The sequence below is a fragment of the Cheilinus undulatus genome, linkage group 22 (assembly GCF_018320785.1).
Source record: "Cheilinus undulatus linkage group 22, ASM1832078v1, whole genome shotgun sequence".
Lineage (NCBI taxonomy): Eukaryota > Metazoa > Chordata > Actinopteri > Labriformes > Labridae > Cheilinus > Cheilinus undulatus.
In genome coordinates this window covers 27681349-27701013 of record NC_054886.1, presented here as the reverse complement: position 1 = coordinate 27701013, position 19665 = coordinate 27681349, and the positions used below count along the sequence as shown (strand labels likewise).

The window sequence follows — 19665 nt, the reverse complement described above, 5'->3', positions numbered from 1 at the left end:
GGCTACATAACTCAAACCTAAAGCAAACCAAGCAGCTTCAGCTTGGTAATATAGCTATGTAGCTAGATCAAAATCTAACAAAGCTACATAAGCTGTGTAGGTAATATAGCTACATAACTAATCTACATTATCTACATCGGAAAAGGGAGCTATGTAGCTATGTATAAAGCTAACAATACTTTGTTAGCTGTGTGTAGGTAACATAACTGCTTAACTAACATCACTAAAGCTAAAGCAAACAAAGCTACATTATCTGTGTAGGTAACATAGCTACATAACTAATGTAGCTTTATCTAAAGAGTATTAAGCTACATTACCTATATAAGTAAGTGAGCTATATAGCTATATATAAAAAAGCTAACAAAGCTGCTTTAGCTGTGCACAGGTAAAATAGCTCCTTAACTAACGTAGCAAAGACTTAAGCAAACAAAGCTACATCATGTATGTTAGCTTTGTAGTTGCATGGGCTTGTCTTTTGTAGTAACAATAACCATGCAGCTAGCGCCAGAGACAGGGTACCCAGGACCCGATGGGCTGGTCCAGACATCAGGGATGGCGGTGTGTGCCATGGAGGGGCTAGCTTGGAGGATACCTGGAGGCATGAGCCTGGAGCAGACCTGGACGGCGTCAGGAGGCTAGAGCAGGACTGGACCAAGGCTGACGCGGCAAAGTGCCGAACCTGCTCCCATACCTGACCTGAAATTAGCTGTAACCTAGCAAGTACAAGCTAGTTAACCTAGGAAAAGCATTCTTCTTCTTGCAGCAGGTCTTGTAAGCCCCAGAACATTTTGGAAACGTAGTCCAATAAAATGTAAAACTCCCCTCAAACTTTACTTGAGTAGAAATAGTTTTGACATTGAATGAAAACATTTGTGCTACATTGGTGAAGGGAAAATCCACAAATTCATTCTGATGTGAATTTAAAACATACTGGACCGTTTTTGTGTAATTTTCTGTAATGCACAGCTTCAGTTTCTCTGATTTTCCTGCCTAAACCCAACGTTTTACTACAAATTCGCAGAATTGCAAAAGGATTTCTTTCATCTTGGATGGATGCAATCTGGGTAGCTCTCATGTGAAAGCTTTTAGTGTTGGACGAGGAAAACAGCAGGGAGGAAAGCTGAGATAAAAGCCATACTGTTGGAGGATATCTTTTGTAAACTTCATTAGACACCAGATTGCACTGCAGGAACCACAGACTTGTTCACACGATGTATAAGCGGGGTGAATTTATGTGTCACTGTAAATGAGATGATTCAGCGCTTTGGTTGCTCCAGGTCAAAAGAAGATAAACATGAAATTCATTTTCTTTTAAGATGGATTTTATTACCTCTATTCCTCTTAAGCAGACATGAAACAAAGACGACCTTCCTTAACCTCTGGCAGCAGCGTGTATGTCAGCTGCCAGCTTCCCCTGACGTCCATCTTGAATCTGCCCTCTGTGAACAGAAAGGGATTTTATGGCCCTCTGTTATCCAAACTGTTACTGCGGTAACTCCATGTTGTGGCCCCAGAAGACCCTCAGCGCTCTTATGGTCCGGTTCAGGAATACTTATTTGTGCGTCATTGCTCAACATGAACATTAAAGTAGAATTTCAAGGTCATTTTAGAGCGTCTGAAAGGAAACCAAGACAAACGTGAAAGCATTACACAAACAAATCAAAGAAAAGTAACACTGACAAGCTTGATTCAACATATTGTGAGTGTTAATCTGCAAATTTTACTTCACAGTATTGTTGAAAACACAACAAAAAACACAAAGCATGTGAAATTAGTCTACAGTTGCTTAGACAAATATGATCAAGGTCAATGTGCATTCAAACAACTGGCTTCTTCAGACACAACTAATGGCTTTTATAAGCAGATGGAATTTTCTGTGTTGTCATAACTGATCAAAATCATGCATCTCACTGCACACAGACCTAAATTTCAAAACTCATTCCATAATTTGAGCTGTTATTCCATAACATCTGCTTCAAAGCTTTTATGGCTTATAATGGAAATCAGATGTAGTGTCTGTTAAAATTACTGCTTTGAATGTTCTGGGTCTGTGTCATGCATTTAATGACTAAAAATGTCTTTTGCAATTAATTTTAACACCCAATTGTAGGGATGTAATAATACATTCTAAATCAGTGAAATAAAAACAGACAAGTAAAATCAGAAGACGGACCCATCTGCTTTTGGTTTCTCTTGTTCATTTAAAAGGTCTCAATGTAAAAAAAATCCACCTTGTCATGCCCGTAGCCTCAGTGATACCTTGATTGAATTCTGGTTGTGATTTACAGTGGCGGAAACAGGAAGTACTTCTTGGAAGGGCTTAAACTTCCTGTAGAGCCATGAAACTTGGCACTAACATTCCCAATGATTGATATTTCCTTAATTGAAATATTGATGGTTTTAAGTATTATGTCACCACCTACAAAAAAGCCTATTAGACCCTTATCCTAAAACAAACAGGAAGTCTGCCATTTTGATATGTAACATTGGAGATACTGTACATCTGTCAGGGAATTCATCCAAACATTTCCATCTCAGGGGTATAGTAAGAGGAAAGATCATTGATGAGATTTTACTCGACTTTTTTGCCTCAAAAAGCATGGCCGTGGGGATTTTTTTTGTTCGCCATGAAACAGGAAGTAGAATACTCACAGGCTTATGCTGTGTTCCAGTTGTACTAGGAAGTCAGAATTTCCAGGTTCCCAGTCAGAAGTATCATCTGGAACATCCCCTGAAGTAGGATTTCCAACTCGGAAAGGCGGACGATCCTCACCGGCCCCGACTTGACCACAACGTCATAATCCAAGATAGCAGCGTCGTGCATCAATATTTATTAGCACTTCTCTTTTGTTTTTGTGAAATTAAATAAGTGGTATATGTAGTACTGTCCAACGTCTATCTGTGGACATGGTACTATGGTGTTTGTATGTGTTATGCATTGTTTTCAACTGGTATAGCTAACAACAGCTAACAACGGCTAAACGTTACAACAATAACAACAACAACAGGTTTTCCGACTTGTTTACTGGAATGCCGTCAACTCATTGCCGTCATTCCCAGCTCGACTTCCGAGGTAAATGGAACCCAGCATTAGAACTTGTGTAAAACCTTGAAACATGGCACAAAATACACAGGGAAGTTGAAGGGATTTATATTGATTTTATAAGTTGGCATAGCTGAACAGCTTAGTGGCGCCCACCACGGTACTTTCGAAGAATCAGACCATGACACATATTACAACAAAAAATGTATCACTTGTGTTTCCAGCTGAAACCCTTCCAAAAGTCTTTGAGATATATTATAAACTAAACAGGAATTTTTTTTTATGTAAAAAAATGTTTAAAATATGTAATTTTCAGAGTTCCTTCTTGTATTTTCTCTCAGGTACACGTCAAAGTGACATCAGGACAGAGGATCAAATGAAATTTTGATTGTTTTTTTCCTCTTCTGTTTAAATTTCTTTGCTCCCAAACCGAGCTGTAACTACAGCAGGGAAACGGACAAAGCAGCTCACAGGAACATGTCTATAATGAAATGACTTCAGTCTCATGTCTTCATAAATATCAGAAATGGTGAAAAAGTTACCGTATGGTGTATTGTATGAACCCAGCACTATGCTACGTGGTGAATAATGTATTTTTTAAATATTAAATTATTTAAAACTACTGACATTTATTTTATATTTGGATGCATCTACAGAGAATAACAGTATGGATAAATAAACTATTAAAGAAGTCAAAAATATATGGATAATGAATCAAAGAAGAAGCACGTAATATTTTTGACCATGCGCAGTAAGGACATAAACCATTTCACGTGCCTGGTATGTCTGTCGTGAAAATACCAAATGATCAGTCAGTTAAATCTCGTGCCTCAGTCCTGAGAAAAACAACAATAAATCCCCAACGTGGATTGAAATTCCTATTGGCTGCCAGGATGTTTGAAAATTCTGCACGCTACATGCTCCTCAAGGGTTCGTTGGATTTACGTTCTATGTAAATACGGTGGGCGGATGCCAGTGTAAGTTTAAAATGAATTTTACCTCACTGGGAGACGTACTTTAGTAAATAGCAAAAGAGACATACACATATCTAACGATAAATATGCGAAAATACACCGTTATTTTTGAAAATATCTCGCAAATGTGAGCACCGGGCGCAGCCGTTGCTCCATAGCAAACGCCCCCTAGCAACGGCATCCCTAGCGACTCCCTGATTGGCCCGCCTGACTCAAATTCCAGCCAATGAGAGCGAAGCGCAGCAGATTTGTACCCGCAGCTGAAACACTTTTGTTTGAAACTCTCGCCATTGAAGGAGCACAGCGAGACTGGACTATTTACATCAATTTAATGCCCTTAAACTAAGCGTTTGAGTCAAACGAGGAGGAATTGTGAAATACGGTAAGTCAGGACAAACGTTTGTGTCGTTTATTTACAGGTTTGAGTCGGTTTACGGGTGGAGACCCCACCCAGCAAACAGACTCCCGGTGTAAGCTGTGTCTGGGTGGTTTTCTGGTTTTACATCCTGTTAATTCGAGATAGCTTAAACTACAGAAACACCCTGCTTCGTATTTTTACTCCAAAATTAAACCGCCATTTCGTTTATTCCTCTATATTTAGATCTAATTGCAGCCTTTTATAGGGTTTGTTTTCGTGGATCAAGGAGCCAGACATGCCTGTACCGAGGGGGAAGAAGCCCACAGCTCCTGCTGGGAGCAGGATACCCAAGCTTAACTCAACGACCAGCGAAAACCAGGTAAGTTTCTTTTAAATATCTAGCTTGTTAGCAAAGGTAACTGCTGTAAACAAAGCAAACAGTAGCAGCTCTTTCTTGAAACGCACTTTCAACCAAATTAATGTGCAGAAACTTGTGCATTATTTCCCTTATTCTGCTCTTTGTAAATGTTTCACATTTGCTTTGTTTTGTGTTACAGGATGAAGGCTCCCAGGTGAAAAGGTCCTCCTCCCCTCCTAATGGGGCCCCAAAGAAGAGGACTGCCTTTATAGACATCACAAATGTAAGTATTCACGTTTGTGATCTTAGAAAAATACACAAACAGCTTCCAAGAGAGTCACTTTCTGTCTCGCTTGTGTAAAAGACTATTTTGTCTTTGCTGATATAGTTTGACATAGGTTGGCATGCTCATGGTTTTGCACCCTGCAGTATTTGGTTTGATGTGGTCACTAAACAGCTGAGGAAGAAATGCATTGGTGCATGTATGTGCTCCCATTTTAGCTCCTAAGTTTTCTGTGTTTTCTTGTACTAATGATGAAATATTTGTATACAGGCTGTGGTTGCTTTAAGCTGCAGGATTTGCTCAGTTGTATTGTGGTCTTTGGAAGCATCAATGTTGTGATTGTTCATACTCTAGTATGCCTTGCAATGCGTGGAAGATTGACTCGTGACTTCTAAAAAATGTCTGGATCTTGGTTACACTTCATGGTATTTTTGGTTCATGTTTGAATTATTTGGTCTACTTTCAGCTAAATGGGTGTAGTGGTGTGCCTTTTCAACGTGTTAAAATGGGCTGCAATTTTGAGCTTTGGAAAAGTATTCAGTTTTTCTAAGATTGTGACTGTTTCTTAGAATTATTTTTTTATTTTACTGATTGTAAAAACATGAAGCAGTTCAGATAAGCGTATCTTATGGCATCTTTCGTTCCTCTGCATGCATTATGTATACTGGTACCTGTATGCACTGCCAGCAGAGTCCAAGAGAGCTCTGTTAGATAGACTTCATTTACTTTGTAGACATACACATGGATTTTTAGCAAATCATGATTGATTGAAAGAAACTTAACTTCACATGCAACAGTGTTAATAACGGAAAAACACAAAACACACCATGTCTAAATATTCTGTGGATTTCAAAAAGGTAAACTGAAGGCTGTTACAAGCCAAGATTATTAATGTGGACTTTCAGGTGAGATAAATATCTGTTGTGCCAGATCATATCATACTAGATGAACCAAACTGGACAACTCGATGGAAACGCACCTTTCATGTCAAGCATAGACGTCCATGGAGATTTGTTGACTCTATTCATCTAGGTCAGGAAAGGGCAGCTTTGGTTACCATGGGGGCCATATTAATTTCATTGTCAGTGCTAAAGGGCCAAATTGTTACAGATTGTTCGATATTCTCAATTTAACCCCTGTGATCAATGTAATTAAATGCAAGGAAGAATGCTGCTTTGCTTATAATTTATTATACCAACATTTTTATAGATAGATGGACAGATTGATGGATGTTTTATTAATTCTGAGGAAAATTCACAAATAAACCTAGGTGCAAATAGAAATAGTTTATTCAATGCAGTATACACAAAATTAAATCAGTCTGCTTTTTCAATACAGTGAACACGATGCCCACTTGACATTATATTAGCACATATTTTTACAAGTGCATTTAGTGATGCATTTATTTTTTATTTTTTACAGACACAACGGCAGCCAATTGAGTCTACTAAAAACAAAAACGATTTTAATAAAATAATGTAAAAAAAAAAAAAAACAAAGAAAAATCAAATAAATTAAGATAATTAGAATGAATATAATATTAATGAAATAAAAATCAAACAAAAAAGATAAAATTGAAAAAAATAATAGAGATAAATAAATTGAAGTAAACATAAAAAAATGAAGAAAAAATATAATTAATAATTTGATTTCACTTTTTGAAAAATTGAATAGAAAAATTAATATATTGATGAACACAAATAAAAAAGAAATTGGTTAAAAAAAGAAGAAAAATAAATTAAAAATTACATACAATTAAATAAAAACTAACAAAATAAATCCAGACATTAATAAATACATTGTAATTTTTTTAGTCAAATACAAAACAAAAAATAAACTAATAATAAATTATTTAAAAGAAATGAAAAATTAATTTTAAAAGATAAGAAAAATGAAATTACAAAAATGAAAAACAAGAAAATGAATTGAAAACACAAAGAAATCCATAAGCTAATAAATACATTTCAATTTTCAAATGAAATTAATTTTTAAAATAATTTTAATCTTGAAAAAAATCAAAAGAAGTTGTTTTAATTAAATAAATAAAAAAACAACTTAGTAAAAAAACTAACCATGTACCAGAAGCAGACAGTTATTGAGAAATGTTTTTGTTTTAATTTTTCAAAGTAGATTTTGACTGTTTCCATAAGGTTTATCATTTATTGGTGTTTAAAATTGATTTCAGGGCCACATTTAATGAGGTGGAGGCACGCATGTGGGCCCTGGGCCACCAGTTGCCCAACCCTAATCTAGGTGAAGAGTTCTGATCACATTTGTACAGTTTTGTGTGTCTGAGGTAAGAGCATTATGTTGCTCTTGGATGGCATTTATAACTTTCTTTGTTTTGGTAAAAGCCAAACCATACCTATCCAGCATGATTGCAAGTTTCAGGGTGCTTCCTGTAGGATTTGTTGCTCATAAACAGATTGTTTACACTCTGGGGAATTTGCACACCTAACTGAAAGTGTCTCCTTTACGAATGTTAGTATGAAGCGTTTTCTGAAGGCTGTTTCTGATGAATGACACGGTGTGTAGAGTGACACAGTGAGCATGTTTGCTGGAGCTGTAGTTGTGCTCACACAGGTTTTTCACTATAGTGTGAACGTTTTTCCTCTACCACATCACCTGAGTGAGAAACAAGCGACATGTTTGTCTGACTGGAGCTCCTGCTGTGACACCAGTGAGGTGACAGTCTGATCCCACTTTACTACTAATGTATCCCACAACAATTAACAATTAAATAAAGAGTGAAAATGAGACAGTATGTTTTAATACCAGTCTGTTTTCTTAAAGGCCCACAAGGTTCAGATCAGCCTTCCAGGCAGGAAAAAGGATCCAGCGAAGAAGCAGGCCAAGAAAACAAGCTCCGCCTCCGTGTCGACAAAGAACCAAACTAACCTGAAAAAGTAACCATCTTGTTTTTCAATTTCTTGCTCTGAGGCGTGTTGTCTTCTTCTGCGTTTACGCTGTAGTCTCCTTTTTCAGGTCTTTATCTGTAAGCTCTGAGGGGACGCCGGATGACAAAGCAAAGACCGACACAGACGAAGAGCGGGAAGAGGCGGTGCAGAAGGATGCAGCAGCTCCAGTTGAAGAGCTGGCGGCTGCTGCAGCACCCTCTGCTGCCCGGGAGGTGCCAGCACACCTTCAGAAACAACATGTAAGAGAATCAAACTATACACTGTGAATGAGAGAAGGATTTAGACTTAAATGCCAAGGTGTCCTTAATCTGCATTATTTTTTATGGCCAGCAGGGGGCATCTTAACATGGTTGATCATTGCTTTAGCTAATGCAGGGGTGCCCGGGGGCCAGATCCGGCCCGTGGTACAGTTACACCCGTCCTGCAAGATCATATCATATTCTTATTATAACTGGCCCTAAAATATGAGGTCTGCAAATTTCCTTGAGTTTAAAAATGTAAACTTAACTCTGAGGATATAAAATATCCTCAAGTCATAAAGATGTCAAAAAAAATAAAGTAAAAACAACTAGATTAAAAGAATTGTGAGAAAACAAATTCATTTGTTGTCATTTCATATTTTCAGTTTTGCGTTGTACAATTACGACTTCAGTCTGCCATTTAGACTTTTTTCATATTTTGACCTTTTCATTTTTATAATTTTGACTTTATCTCATATTTTGACCTACTCAATTGATTATTTTGACTTTTAATCTAACATTTTGACATTTTCAATTAATATTTTTGACTTTATCTCTTTTTATGACATTTTCTATTTTATTATTTTGACTTTTTATCTCATATTTTGACATTGTCCATTTATTATTTTCACTTTTTATCTCAAATTTTAACCTTTTCAATTGATTATTTTGATTTTTATCTTTATAGAGTATTTTGGCATTTCAGGTGCACCATTTTCAATTTAAAGCCCTAATTTTGCCTTAAAAGCATGATTGTGACTTTCTTTTTTTAAATATATATATATATATATATATATTTGCCTTTTAAAGGCATTATTTTAACGTCTAATTTCATGTTTTGACCTTTTGAACAAATAAGTTTGACTTTTTATCTCAGATTTTGAGCCTTTTAACTAATTGTTTTGACTTTTTAAATCTCAAAATCATTTATCGTAATAGCTAATTTTTTCACCCACAATTTATTACTGGCAAAAAATGAGGTTGACGGTTTGGTTAAATGTGGACCCTGTTAGGCCCCCAGGTTAGACCTTAATTCAGAATTCAACCCCTTCTGGGTCTGAGTTTGACACCCCTGACCTAATGCATTAATAGCCTTAACTCATGTTTTCTCCTTCTTTACAGATCCCAGAAGAGTTTGACATCGACTCTGAGAACTCTGAGGACTGTTTCATGTGCCCCGAGTACGCTAAGGAAATCTTCGACTACCTCAAACAGAGAGAGGTGAGACCAGCCCAAACACTGCTATTAGATTAAATCCCTGATGCTGATTTAAGATTGAAAAGCTTAGTTAATATAGAAATTTGAACTCTAAAGCTCGTGATTGTCCTCTCATGTCTGGTCATTTGTCTTCAGGAGAAGTTTGTCCTCTTTAACTACATGCCGAAGCAGCCCAGCCTGAACCCAGAGATGAGGGCCATCCTGATTGACTGGCTGGTTGAAGTGCAGGTGACGTTTCCTGCTGTGTTTGTGTTTATAAAAGACTCCCAGGGTGTAAAGTGGGCGCTGTTGATGCATTTTGTAAATTAAAGGTGAAATCAGCACTGATTAAACCACTACAGGGTGCAAATAAACTTAATTTTGAAGCATTTAATTAGAAAAATCAAGCAGGTGCTCAGCTGGAAACCAGAAACACAATTACAGACTCTGTTTATTTATTTATTTTTTAGTGGTTTATGTTGACTTTTCTGTGTTTCCGTGTCTCCTTCAGGAGAACTTTGAGCTGTACCATGAGACCCTGTACCTGGCTGTAAAGATGACAGACCACTACCTGTCCCAGACTCCGGTCCACAGGGAGATGCTGCAGCTCGTCGGCTCAACCACCATGCTCATCGCCTCCAAGTTTGAGGTAACGCCCGTTAAAAAATGCAAATTATAAAGACGTATTACATCGGGATTAGGGAAATTTTGTCTTTTAAAAGAGGGATTTTAAGAGTGCGGTAGTCAACTTATGCATAAGTGAAAGATCAGCACCTGGTCGTATCAACTATTTGTGTGTTCAAATGTCGTGTAGTTTGCTTGACCAACAAGTCAGACTTAAGCTCCAGCATAAAACTTGATAAAAAATTCAATTGTTTGTCTGAAATATGTCCACGCAGCAGAGAGAGGAGAGGATATCCTCTTTTCTCAGCTGCAAAACTTTAAGCCCCTGCTGCTAATTAGCTAGCTTGTAGTTAGCTTGTTGAGGACACTGCCTGGGACAGAAGCTGTCAACAGGGGAATTTCTAAATGAAAGCACTGCTTAAAGCATTGATTTAGATTGCTGTTTTTACTTTCCATCGGTTTAATTGGATTAGTAATCAACCATTGTGTCCATACATCGATGCATTGTTACTCCCCTAGTCAAAAGTCTGAAAACAACAAACGGTCTAAATTGAGCGCTATTTATTTAAGCAGAACCACACCAGCATTAAGTTGATTTCGGTGCAACGTGTGGCCAACACTGAAGCCCAGAGAACACCTACTCATCTTCTGCATTACCTGTGGTGTACCGCAAGGTTTGATTTTAGGCCCATTTTTATTTTCTATTAATATGCTTCCTTTAGCTTTTACAACTCCGAGTCGTAATCTCTCTTTTGGTTTTTAAGCTGATAAAACACAGATACCCTCGTTCAGACCTGGTGATCCTACTGGCCTAGCTTAACTGTCTGAAACATATTAAATGTTGGATGGCCCAAAGCTTCCTTCATTAAACCACTCAAAATCTGAAGTAATTATCAACCAGTTTCAAAGGTCCCCACATCCACCATCCTAGAACATCACAACTTCAGGAAGAAACTTGGGCGACATTTTTGATGCAAACCTCACCTTTGAAAAACACAAAGGTCCAATCCTGCTTCACCCAAATCGGATCCATATCCCGCTGACTTCGTTGAAAAGTGCATTCATATTCTCCCGACTGGACTACTGTAACTCCCTCCTCTCTGGTGGGATTATAAAATTTTTATCCTGCCTCCAACTGGTCCAGAACAGCAGCGAGGCTTTTAACTGGTTTTAACCCGTCTCTCCTGTCCCCGCTTCCCTCCACTGGCTCCTTGATTCTACTGATCACTTTTAAAGCTCTTATGGGTCTTGCCCTGGATTATATTTCTCAGATGCCAACACCATTTGAGCCGTCACACAGCCTTAGATCCTCGGGTCAGGGTGTCCTGGTTGTTCCAAAGTCGAGACTCAAATCTAGGAGACCAGATCTAAGGAGACCAGGCATTTGCTGTTAGAGCCCCTGGGGTTTGGAACAACCTCTCTGAGGAGATAAAGCTCACGGATTCAGAGTCATGAAAACTCACTTTTACAGACTTGCTTTATGTGATGTCTCCTTTAACTGTTTATATATTTTTATCACTATTATTTGCTCTGCTGCTCTTACTCTATTTATATGTGCCTTTTTCTTCTGTCACTGTCTAAACACACTGTTTTAAATAATTTACTTGATACTGATCATACTTATTATTCTGTCTGAATGTGAGCACTTATTTTGAAAGGGAACATCTATCCTTCTTTTAAATTTTTTAAGCAAAGTCATGATTTTTTAAAAAAAAATCTGCAATACAAAAAGTGATTACATTGCTCTCTTACTTTCTGTTCAGTATAATAAAGCACTTCACAGCTCTAAAATCTAATGTCTTAAAGATTATGTAATAATGGTCTGGTGTTGAGTCTTAAATAAGATTAATTCAAGCAGGATTATGCAGATAATAATCTCCCACTGCAGCCTGCAGGAAGTCTGTTTTCACAGGGATTAAGAGCTGAGAGCTCGTCTAACAAATATGAAAATGGATTTAAAGAAGAGAGATTCTTTACCTTTATTGCTTAATTAGAAATAAAACTGTTAAAACACCCCTAACAAAACTGTCGAGAGGAAGGCCATCTCATGACTTCCTGTTTTATCTCAACAGGAGCGCAGTCCTCCGTGCGTCGACGACTTTCTTTATATCTGTGATGACGCGTACAAGAGGGAGGAGCTTATCTCCACCGAGGCCAACATCCTGCAGGCTCTCCGCTTCGACATCAACATCCCCATCCCATACCGCTTCCTCAGACGCTATGCCAAGGTGAGTGGAAACGCTGAGTCATTAAACAGCTTTAAAACGTGCTGTTTTTAAGTGGAAGTCATGAGTTTCGCTCTAAACGCTGGTGTTTCCGGTTTGTCTGCAGTGTGTGAGCGCGGGCATGGACACGCTGACTCTGGCGCGGTACTTCTGTGAGATGAGTCTGATGGAGATGGAGATGGTGGCGGTGAGGGGGTCGCTGCTCGCCTCTGCCTGCCTGCTGATGGCGCTGGTTACCAAAGACCTGGGAGGATGGGTACGTCACACCTCTGCTCAACTTTTTAAAGCGTTGGTCATTTTGGATATAAGAATCTGCCTTTATCCGCTGTGAACGTCGGCTGTATGAAGAAGTGCTAGTGGAGTTTTAGGCTGGACCAACAGACTTCATTATTCCTCATTACGTTGACGTCTCATTTTATCTCTTTGTTACGTTATACTGTGATATGAGGATGATGGTATGAATTTTAGACCATACCGCCCGGCTCTACTCCGTGGTCTCCTAGTGACCATTGTGACATGAAAAAAATCCCTTTCCTCTTGTTGATTGTATCAACCAATGTTGGTCAATATAATTTGGCTTTTTTGACCAAAAAGTCTGGGCCACTCCAGAAAATTCACTGCTGTCTCTAAACCATTTCTGTGTCGCTTTCGCTGTATGCTTCAGATCAACGTCTCCTCCCAAGCCGAAGTTCTCCTGCAGGCTGAACAAGATTGTCCTCTAGGATTTTCCTGTAATCATTTTACACTCTACCTTTACAAGCCTTCTATAGCCAGCTGCTGAGAAGCATCCCCACAGCATGATGCTGCCACCACCGTGCTTCACAGTGGGGATGGTGTGTTTGCTGTGCAGTGTTTGGCGTCTTGTCTGATGGCAAAGAGATCTTTCTTCTGCTTGACCATGGAGTCTCCCACATGCCTTTTGGTGAACTTTAGTCCAGATTTAATGAGTTTTCCTCAACAGTGGTTTTCTCTTTGCCACTCTCCCATAAAGCTCTGACTGATGAAGAACACGGCCAACAGTTGTCGTATGCAGAGTCTCCCATCTCAGCTGCTGAAGCTTGGAACTCTTTCAGAGTAGTCATAGGTGTCTTGGTGGCCTCTCTCACTAGGCTCCTTCTTACACGGTCACCAAGGCCTTGTCCACACAGAGACAAAAATGATATACTTCCGTTTCGTTTTGAAAAAGTTTTCCGCAAATCCGAGATTGTTTCAGGAAGTGTCTGCGTAAGCATGGAACCACTAAAAGTGACTGAAATTAGTTAGTTACAGTAGGCAAAAAAATGGTCCATAAGTGGCAAAAAAATTAGTGAAATGGACTAAAATGGGCAAAAAATTGGAAACAGGTGGTATGTAATGGCAAAAGGTAGCTTAAATGGGCAAAATGTGGCAAAAAATGGTGAAAGATGGTAAAAATGGGCAAGAAAGTGGCGAAAAGAAGGGGCAAAATTTTGGGGAAAAAGGAAACAAGTGGTATTTAATAGCAATAGGTAGCTTATTTGGACAAAAAGTGGCAATAAAAAAGGGTAAAAATGGGGGCAAAAGTGTCAAAGATGTTGCAAGAAGGGGCAAAAAATAGGAAAAAAGGGGTATTTAATGGCAATAGGTAGCTTAAATGGGCAAGAAATGGAAAATATTGTGATAAAGGGCAAAAATGGGATAAAAGTGGGAAAAAAAACTGAGAAAAGGTGGTGAAAAGAAGTTGCAAAATCGCCAAAAAATTGGGATACAGGCTGTTCAATGGCAAAAGATAGTGGCAAAATCTTGAAAATGGCAAAAAGTTCCCCCTTTTTTTTAAGGTTTTCTGGGGGAATAATATTTAAAATTAAGACACAAAGAGCCACAAATAATCACAAAAGGGCCACATGTGAATCCAGAGCCACACATTGAGTATCACTGGTTTACAAATTTGTGCTTGGACCCAGTTTCAAAAAGTAGCGTTTACAGCCTCCCAAAACGCCTTTTCCATATGGCTGAAACGCAGATATGACAAAAACGTTTGCATTTATGCCGAAACTTGTCTCTGTGTGGACGGGGCCTCAGTTTGTGAGGACGGCCTGATCTGGGCAGATTTACACATGTGGCATATTCCTTCCATTCCTTGATGATAGATTTAACTGAACCAAAAGGAATTTTCAGATCCTTTAATTTTTTTATATCCACCCCCTGACTTAAACTTTTCAATAACCTTTTTTCTTGGAGTGTTCTTTTGTCTTCATGGTGTAATGGTAGCTGTGAATGCTAATTAAGCAGCAACTGGACTTCCAGACACAGGTGTCTTTACACTACAATCACTAGCAACACATTTGCTGCACTCAGATGATCCCCATTTCACTAACTGTGCGACTGCTAGCACCAATTGGCTGGATGAATATTTAAGCAGGCACTTTTTTTCCCTTAGATATAACTTTTTATCTGCACTGTACTGTTAGTCGCTTCAGCTCGACTTCGGCACAGAGAGCCTTTCTGCAGCTCTTCCTCATGTGAGCAAACCTCCCCTTCCAATTTAAATGTAAATATTTTTTCCCTGTAAATTGGATTCATCATTACAGCAGTGGTACACGCTGCATGCTGGGTAATTTCATTTTGTTTCATAATTAGCTGTTGTGAGATTTTTTGTCATTCAGCCATGATTATGTTTATAGAACAAAGTGAAAGTAATGAATCCTGAGCAGTGGGTTTGTAGAACATCTTCTCTCATGTTTTTGTACGTGCAGCGGTGAAAACTTCCTGTCTTGTTTCGCTTTTTCCTGCAGAGTCCCATCCTGCAGTTCCACTCTGGGTATCAGACGTCAGATTTGGCGCCTGTCGTCAGAAAACTCCACGTGATGCTTTCAGCGCCTCCTGATGACAAACTCAGAGCCATCAGGAACAAATACTCCCACAAGTGAGTACAAAACCAACCTTTTTATACTAGCATGGCATAAATGAATCACAAGATGATTAAAGTGGTTATTTAATGTGTTTCAGGGTGTTTTTTGAAGTTGCAACCCTTCCGTTGGTCAGCATGGACTCTTTGGAGAAAGCGTTACACCAGTGAGATCCAAAAAATATCAACTCTTACCAAGCTAGAGTGAAAATCTATAAAATATTTCCTTAAACCTTGTAAATAATTTGTTAATATGTTTTAATATTTATGAACATATTCTTGTCTTTTATATATTTGAAATAAATGTTTGACTCCAGTTTGAGTTGGAAAAAAGTTCAAACGTAGGCATTTGTGATTAAAAAGTTTGTGTATTGTTTTACAGTTATAGCTTATTTTAGTTACATTTCATTTTTATGAGAAGATAAAGTCTTGCTTTATTAGACGCCTTTGTAGCTGGGAGGTTAGTAAACTCTTCCTTTACTCATGAATCATTGGTACAAGCCCACCAGTTTTTATAAGGTTCATATTGTTGAGTTTAGAGGAAGTGTATTTTTACATGTTGTACAGTGTTTATCATGTTAATATCCCTATGCTAATCTGTATAAAAGACGACCAGATGATGCTGTGCTATTTTTTAATGGCTGTCAAGCATTCTCTTAAAATAAAGATGTGTTTTTATGTGTTCGATTTAAAGAAGGCTGTCATCTTTGTTTAAAAAAATCAACATTTATCAGGTATCCTTTTCAGCTTAAACCCCAAACTGCATTAAAAAGTGCATAGAGGGCCTGCAGTGATGTTGTACGGCCACTAGACGTCAGTAAAGGACCGTGTTTTCCTTCAGTCAAACCTGATAAGACTGCATTGTTGTCCTCGAGTCTTCAACACCACTTTGGAGGAGTTTCTCATATAGTAGAACTTGTAATGGTTTGTTTGAAGCAGTGGTGTAAAACTCAAGGCCCTGGGGGCCAAATCCGGCCCGTGGTGCAGTTATACCCGGCCCCCTAGATCATATCATATTTTTATCAGAACTGGCCCACCAGTATGCAGATTTCATCCAGTATGAAAATGTAAACTTAATCTTGATGATTTATAATATCCTTGTTGCGTCATAAAAATTAGGACAAGTAAACAGTAAAAATAATTGGTTACACTTTGTGAAGTTTTTTCATAAGACTGACATAATGCTGTCATAATCATGACCATAACACCTGTCATTAACATGAATAGGGCTTCATGAATGTTGTCAATAAGTGTCATTTGCTAAATTATGACACCCTTACCGCAAATGTCAAGTAATCATGATTATGCCTTCTGAAAAAATGTCACCTTTGTGGTAAAGGTTTCATAACTCAATATGCAAATTTTTTTTTAAGTTAAAGTGACTGACCCTGTAGTGCCACATTATGTAATAAATTTTCAATAATTATGTAATAACGCCACATTTTGTAAGTCACTAAGCAGTTAGAGTTGGGGCATTTTAGTTGGGTAGGGCATACGTTGGAGCCCACACTCAGTCCTGTGGTTAGGGTTATTACATAATGGGGCGTTATTACAGAATGTGGTGTTACAGACCCTTTCCAACAGATGTCCGGCCAGTTGGTGCTGGTAGTCTCACATTTAGTTTAACAGAGATCACCTGAATGCAAGTAATTTCTGGAAGATCCAGTCGAGAGTTTTTCAGTATTGCTGGCTACCATTACACCATGTAGACTAAATAACACTCCAAGCAACTCAGAAAAAAGCTTATTAAAAAGTACAAGTCAGCCTGCTTCAAAATGTATTGCCTGGGTTCTTATCATTTTATGGTACTTGACGTCTGTGTCTTGCCTGCATCCTGATGATGTTCTTGATGTCTTAGTTGTGTAGTATGGTTTCATGTCGGCACTTTGATGTCTGTGATGTCTCAGTTTGCATGGCATCACATGACATCTAGGTTTTGATGTATATTGATGTTGAATTATTACCTCATCCATATTTTTTGTTAGTTTCTTTAAGTGTTTGGATTCTGCTGTTGCTGTCTGCATGTCACATTCTATCTTCTTGCTTTGTTCTTCTGCTCACTTCTGCACATGTCAAAGCACTTTGTAAACCCATGTTTGTAAAAGTGCTATTCAGATAAAGTTATTATTATTAAAATGTAAACCCCCTTTCTGAATAACAGAATTAAGATAAGCTAAAAGTGGCAAAAATGGGCATCAAAGGTGGTGAAATTGGATAGAAAAGTGGAAGAAAAAGCGTGAAAGTGGCAAAATGTTTTTTTTAGGTGGCAAAGTGGGTTAAAACAGGTAAGAATTGGTTAATGGGGGGAAAAAATAGGTTTAAAGTGGCAGCAGTGGGTAAAAGTGGGAAGATGGGCATAGAAAGTAGTAAAATTTATTTAATAAGAGGTAAAATGGGTTAACAGAGTGGATAAAAGGTACAAAGTGGCAAAAATAGGGGTTAAACGTGATAAAAATTTGTCAAAAGGTGGTGAGCTTGGATTATAAAGTACAAAATATGTATTTAAAGAGGCAAAAATGGGCAGAACATGGTGCAGAAGGTCTATAGAGGCATCAACAGGCAGATATAGGGGTGGTAAATAGATTTCAAGTGACACTGTAGGGACTGATGCTACCTTATTGGGGTTAAAAGTAAGGAAAAATAGGTTAATGGCAACAATAGGCAGAAAGCAAAAATAGATTTTAAGTGGTAAAAGGGCAGAAAATGTGGTGAAATTGGATTAAACTGGTCAAAGTGAGTCAAAAGAGACAGAAAATAAGAAAATAGGTGGAAATTGGCATTAATGGATACAAAACATTTCCAATGCCCTGGAGTCCAGTTAAATCCATCACTAAGAAATGGAAAGAATATGGCCCACGTGTTAATCTGCCTAGATTACTACGTCCTCACAAACTGAGTGAGTGTGCAAGAAGGAGACTAGTGAGAGAGGCCACCTATGACTACTCTGAAGGAGTTCCAAGCTTCAGCGGCTGAGATGGGAGAGACTCCTCAGACAACAACTGTTGCCCGGGTTCTTCACCAGCCAAAGCTTTATGTGAGAGAGGAAAGAGAAAGACACCTTTGAAGAAAACTCAGATTAAATCTCCTCTAGAGTTCGACAAAGGCATGAGGAAGAAAGCTTTTGGTCTGATGAGTCCAAAATGGTATTTTATGGCCATCAGACACCTAACACTGCACATCACCACAAACACACCATTCATACTGTGACGCATGGAAGTGGCAGCATCATGCTGTGAGGATGCTTCTCAGCAGCCGGGCCTGGAAGGCTTGTAAACATAGGGGGTAAAATGAACAACAAGGTGAATGTTCTGGAGTGTCCCAGTCAAAGCCCAGACCTCAATCCAATAGAGAATTTGTGGTTAAATCCTAAAAAGGGCTAATCACCTGATCCCCGTGGAACCTGACGGAGTTTGAGCAAAGCTGGTGTTTAGCTTTCCTACATGGTTACCAACTATGTGAATGAAACTGGTGTCACAAGACAAGACATTTTCTCATGTTTGAGACTCGACAGAAAGTCTGAGGAGGCGAGGACAACCATGTACAACATCAGGGGTATCTGGATCTATGTTCTTGAGAGGTTTGGTATATCAGTCTCAGGATGTTAGGAGACGTGTCCAGGAGATGCACAGATCAGAGACTCTTGTCTTATCTTAAAGAATCTTTGCAGAGTTTAAATGTTGGGCCTGTGTCCAAACTTTCCCTGTAAAAATGACCGCTTGTTGTCAAACTGTCTGATGACGTTTTCCCCTTAAATTCCTCCGATGATGATCAGCAGTTGGAGAGCTGCTCTTCGGAGATTTGTCCGGATCAATAAGCCGACCAGATGACAGCTCAGATTCTGAAATCTCTCCTCTGCTGCCTCCTTCGACAGAAAACCTGCTGTGGCTAAGTGACAGTCTAGGAGAGGGGGGTAAAGGTGTGGAAATTGATTTTGTCCTTAGATGGAAGTGGGACGGAGCTTGAGAGTTTTACTTTTGACTGTCATAGAATGCCTTTAAAAACTTTCTCTCCTACAGCACAGAGGAGACATACTTGATGCTGTGATTGTTTATCCACTTAGTTAAGACCAAACCTGCCTTCTCTTCTTCCATATCAATTAGTGGCTACAGATATTTCCCAGAACCACTTTCAAAAGGGAAATTGGTACTTGAATAGGGTTGCATTCAGCGAAAGATTTCACATCCAACTGGCCACAGTGGAGCGAGTTTTACAAGACCACAAAGTCACTCAAGTGACATTTGAGCTTTTTGCATAAACACACTGGCATGGATCTGCCACTGAATGTCATATTTTAAGGCCTTCTTTAAAATGTAAACCCTGTGATCATGTGATGTTTGGTGTTGTCAGCCTGAGTGTCTCCAGCCTGTGTCTGTGAGTGCAGCTCCTTGGTTAGTAACGTCACACACCTGGGCTTTGAGTGTGGAGGTTATTTATTAAGCTCCTGCAGTCACACATGCACTCTCTCTCTCTGACCTGGCCTCCACAGGTATACCACACTTTGGTTTAGTTATGTTAGATTAGGCTGAGCTTTAGTCATGTTTGCATTTTACAACAATTACACACATTATCTTCTAATTTGG

At 38.7% G+C, this 19665-nt stretch overlaps 1 protein-coding gene across 2 annotated transcripts; it reads left to right on the top strand.

Annotated features, from left to right (window-relative positions):
* Positions 1-4253: 4253 nt before the first annotated feature.
* ccnb3 (cyclin B3) lies at positions 4254-15772 on the top strand. 2 transcript variants are annotated; one of them, XM_041778894.1, is made up of 12 exons: positions 4254-4399; positions 4641-4754; positions 4933-5016; positions 7810-7922; positions 8002-8173; positions 9296-9394; positions 9527-9619; positions 9882-10019; positions 12067-12222; positions 12326-12475; positions 14973-15103; positions 15187-15772. In XM_041778894.1, the coding sequence occupies exons 2-12, from the start codon at positions 4671-4673 to the stop codon at positions 15254-15256; spliced, it is 1290 nt and encodes a 429-aa protein (XP_041634828.1). In that variant the 5' UTR covers positions 4254-4399; positions 4641-4670; the 3' UTR covers positions 15257-15772. The 2 variants fall into 2 exon arrangements, with proteins under 2 accessions (XP_041634828.1, XP_041634829.1); XM_041778895.1 differs by having other exon boundaries at positions 4256-4399; positions 4619-4754.
* The last annotated feature ends 3893 nt before the right edge of the window (positions 15773-19665 follow it).

What these genes read in the sequence shown, in the direction of transcription:
- ccnb3 (XM_041778894.1), top strand. Translation starts at nt 4,671, where the DNA reads ATGCCTGTACCGAGGGGGAAGAAGCCCACAGCTCCTGCTGGGAGCAGG. An exon ending in CACACCTTCAGAAACAACAT is followed by an intron (nt 8,174 to 9,295) that starts GTAAGAGAATCA and finishes CCTTCTTTACAG; the next exon opens with ATCCCAGAAGAGTTTGACAT. An exon ending in AGGAACAAATACTCCCACAA is followed by an intron (nt 15,104 to 15,186) that starts GTGAGTACAAAA and finishes AATGTGTTTCAG; the next exon opens with GGTGTTTTTTGAAGTTGCAA.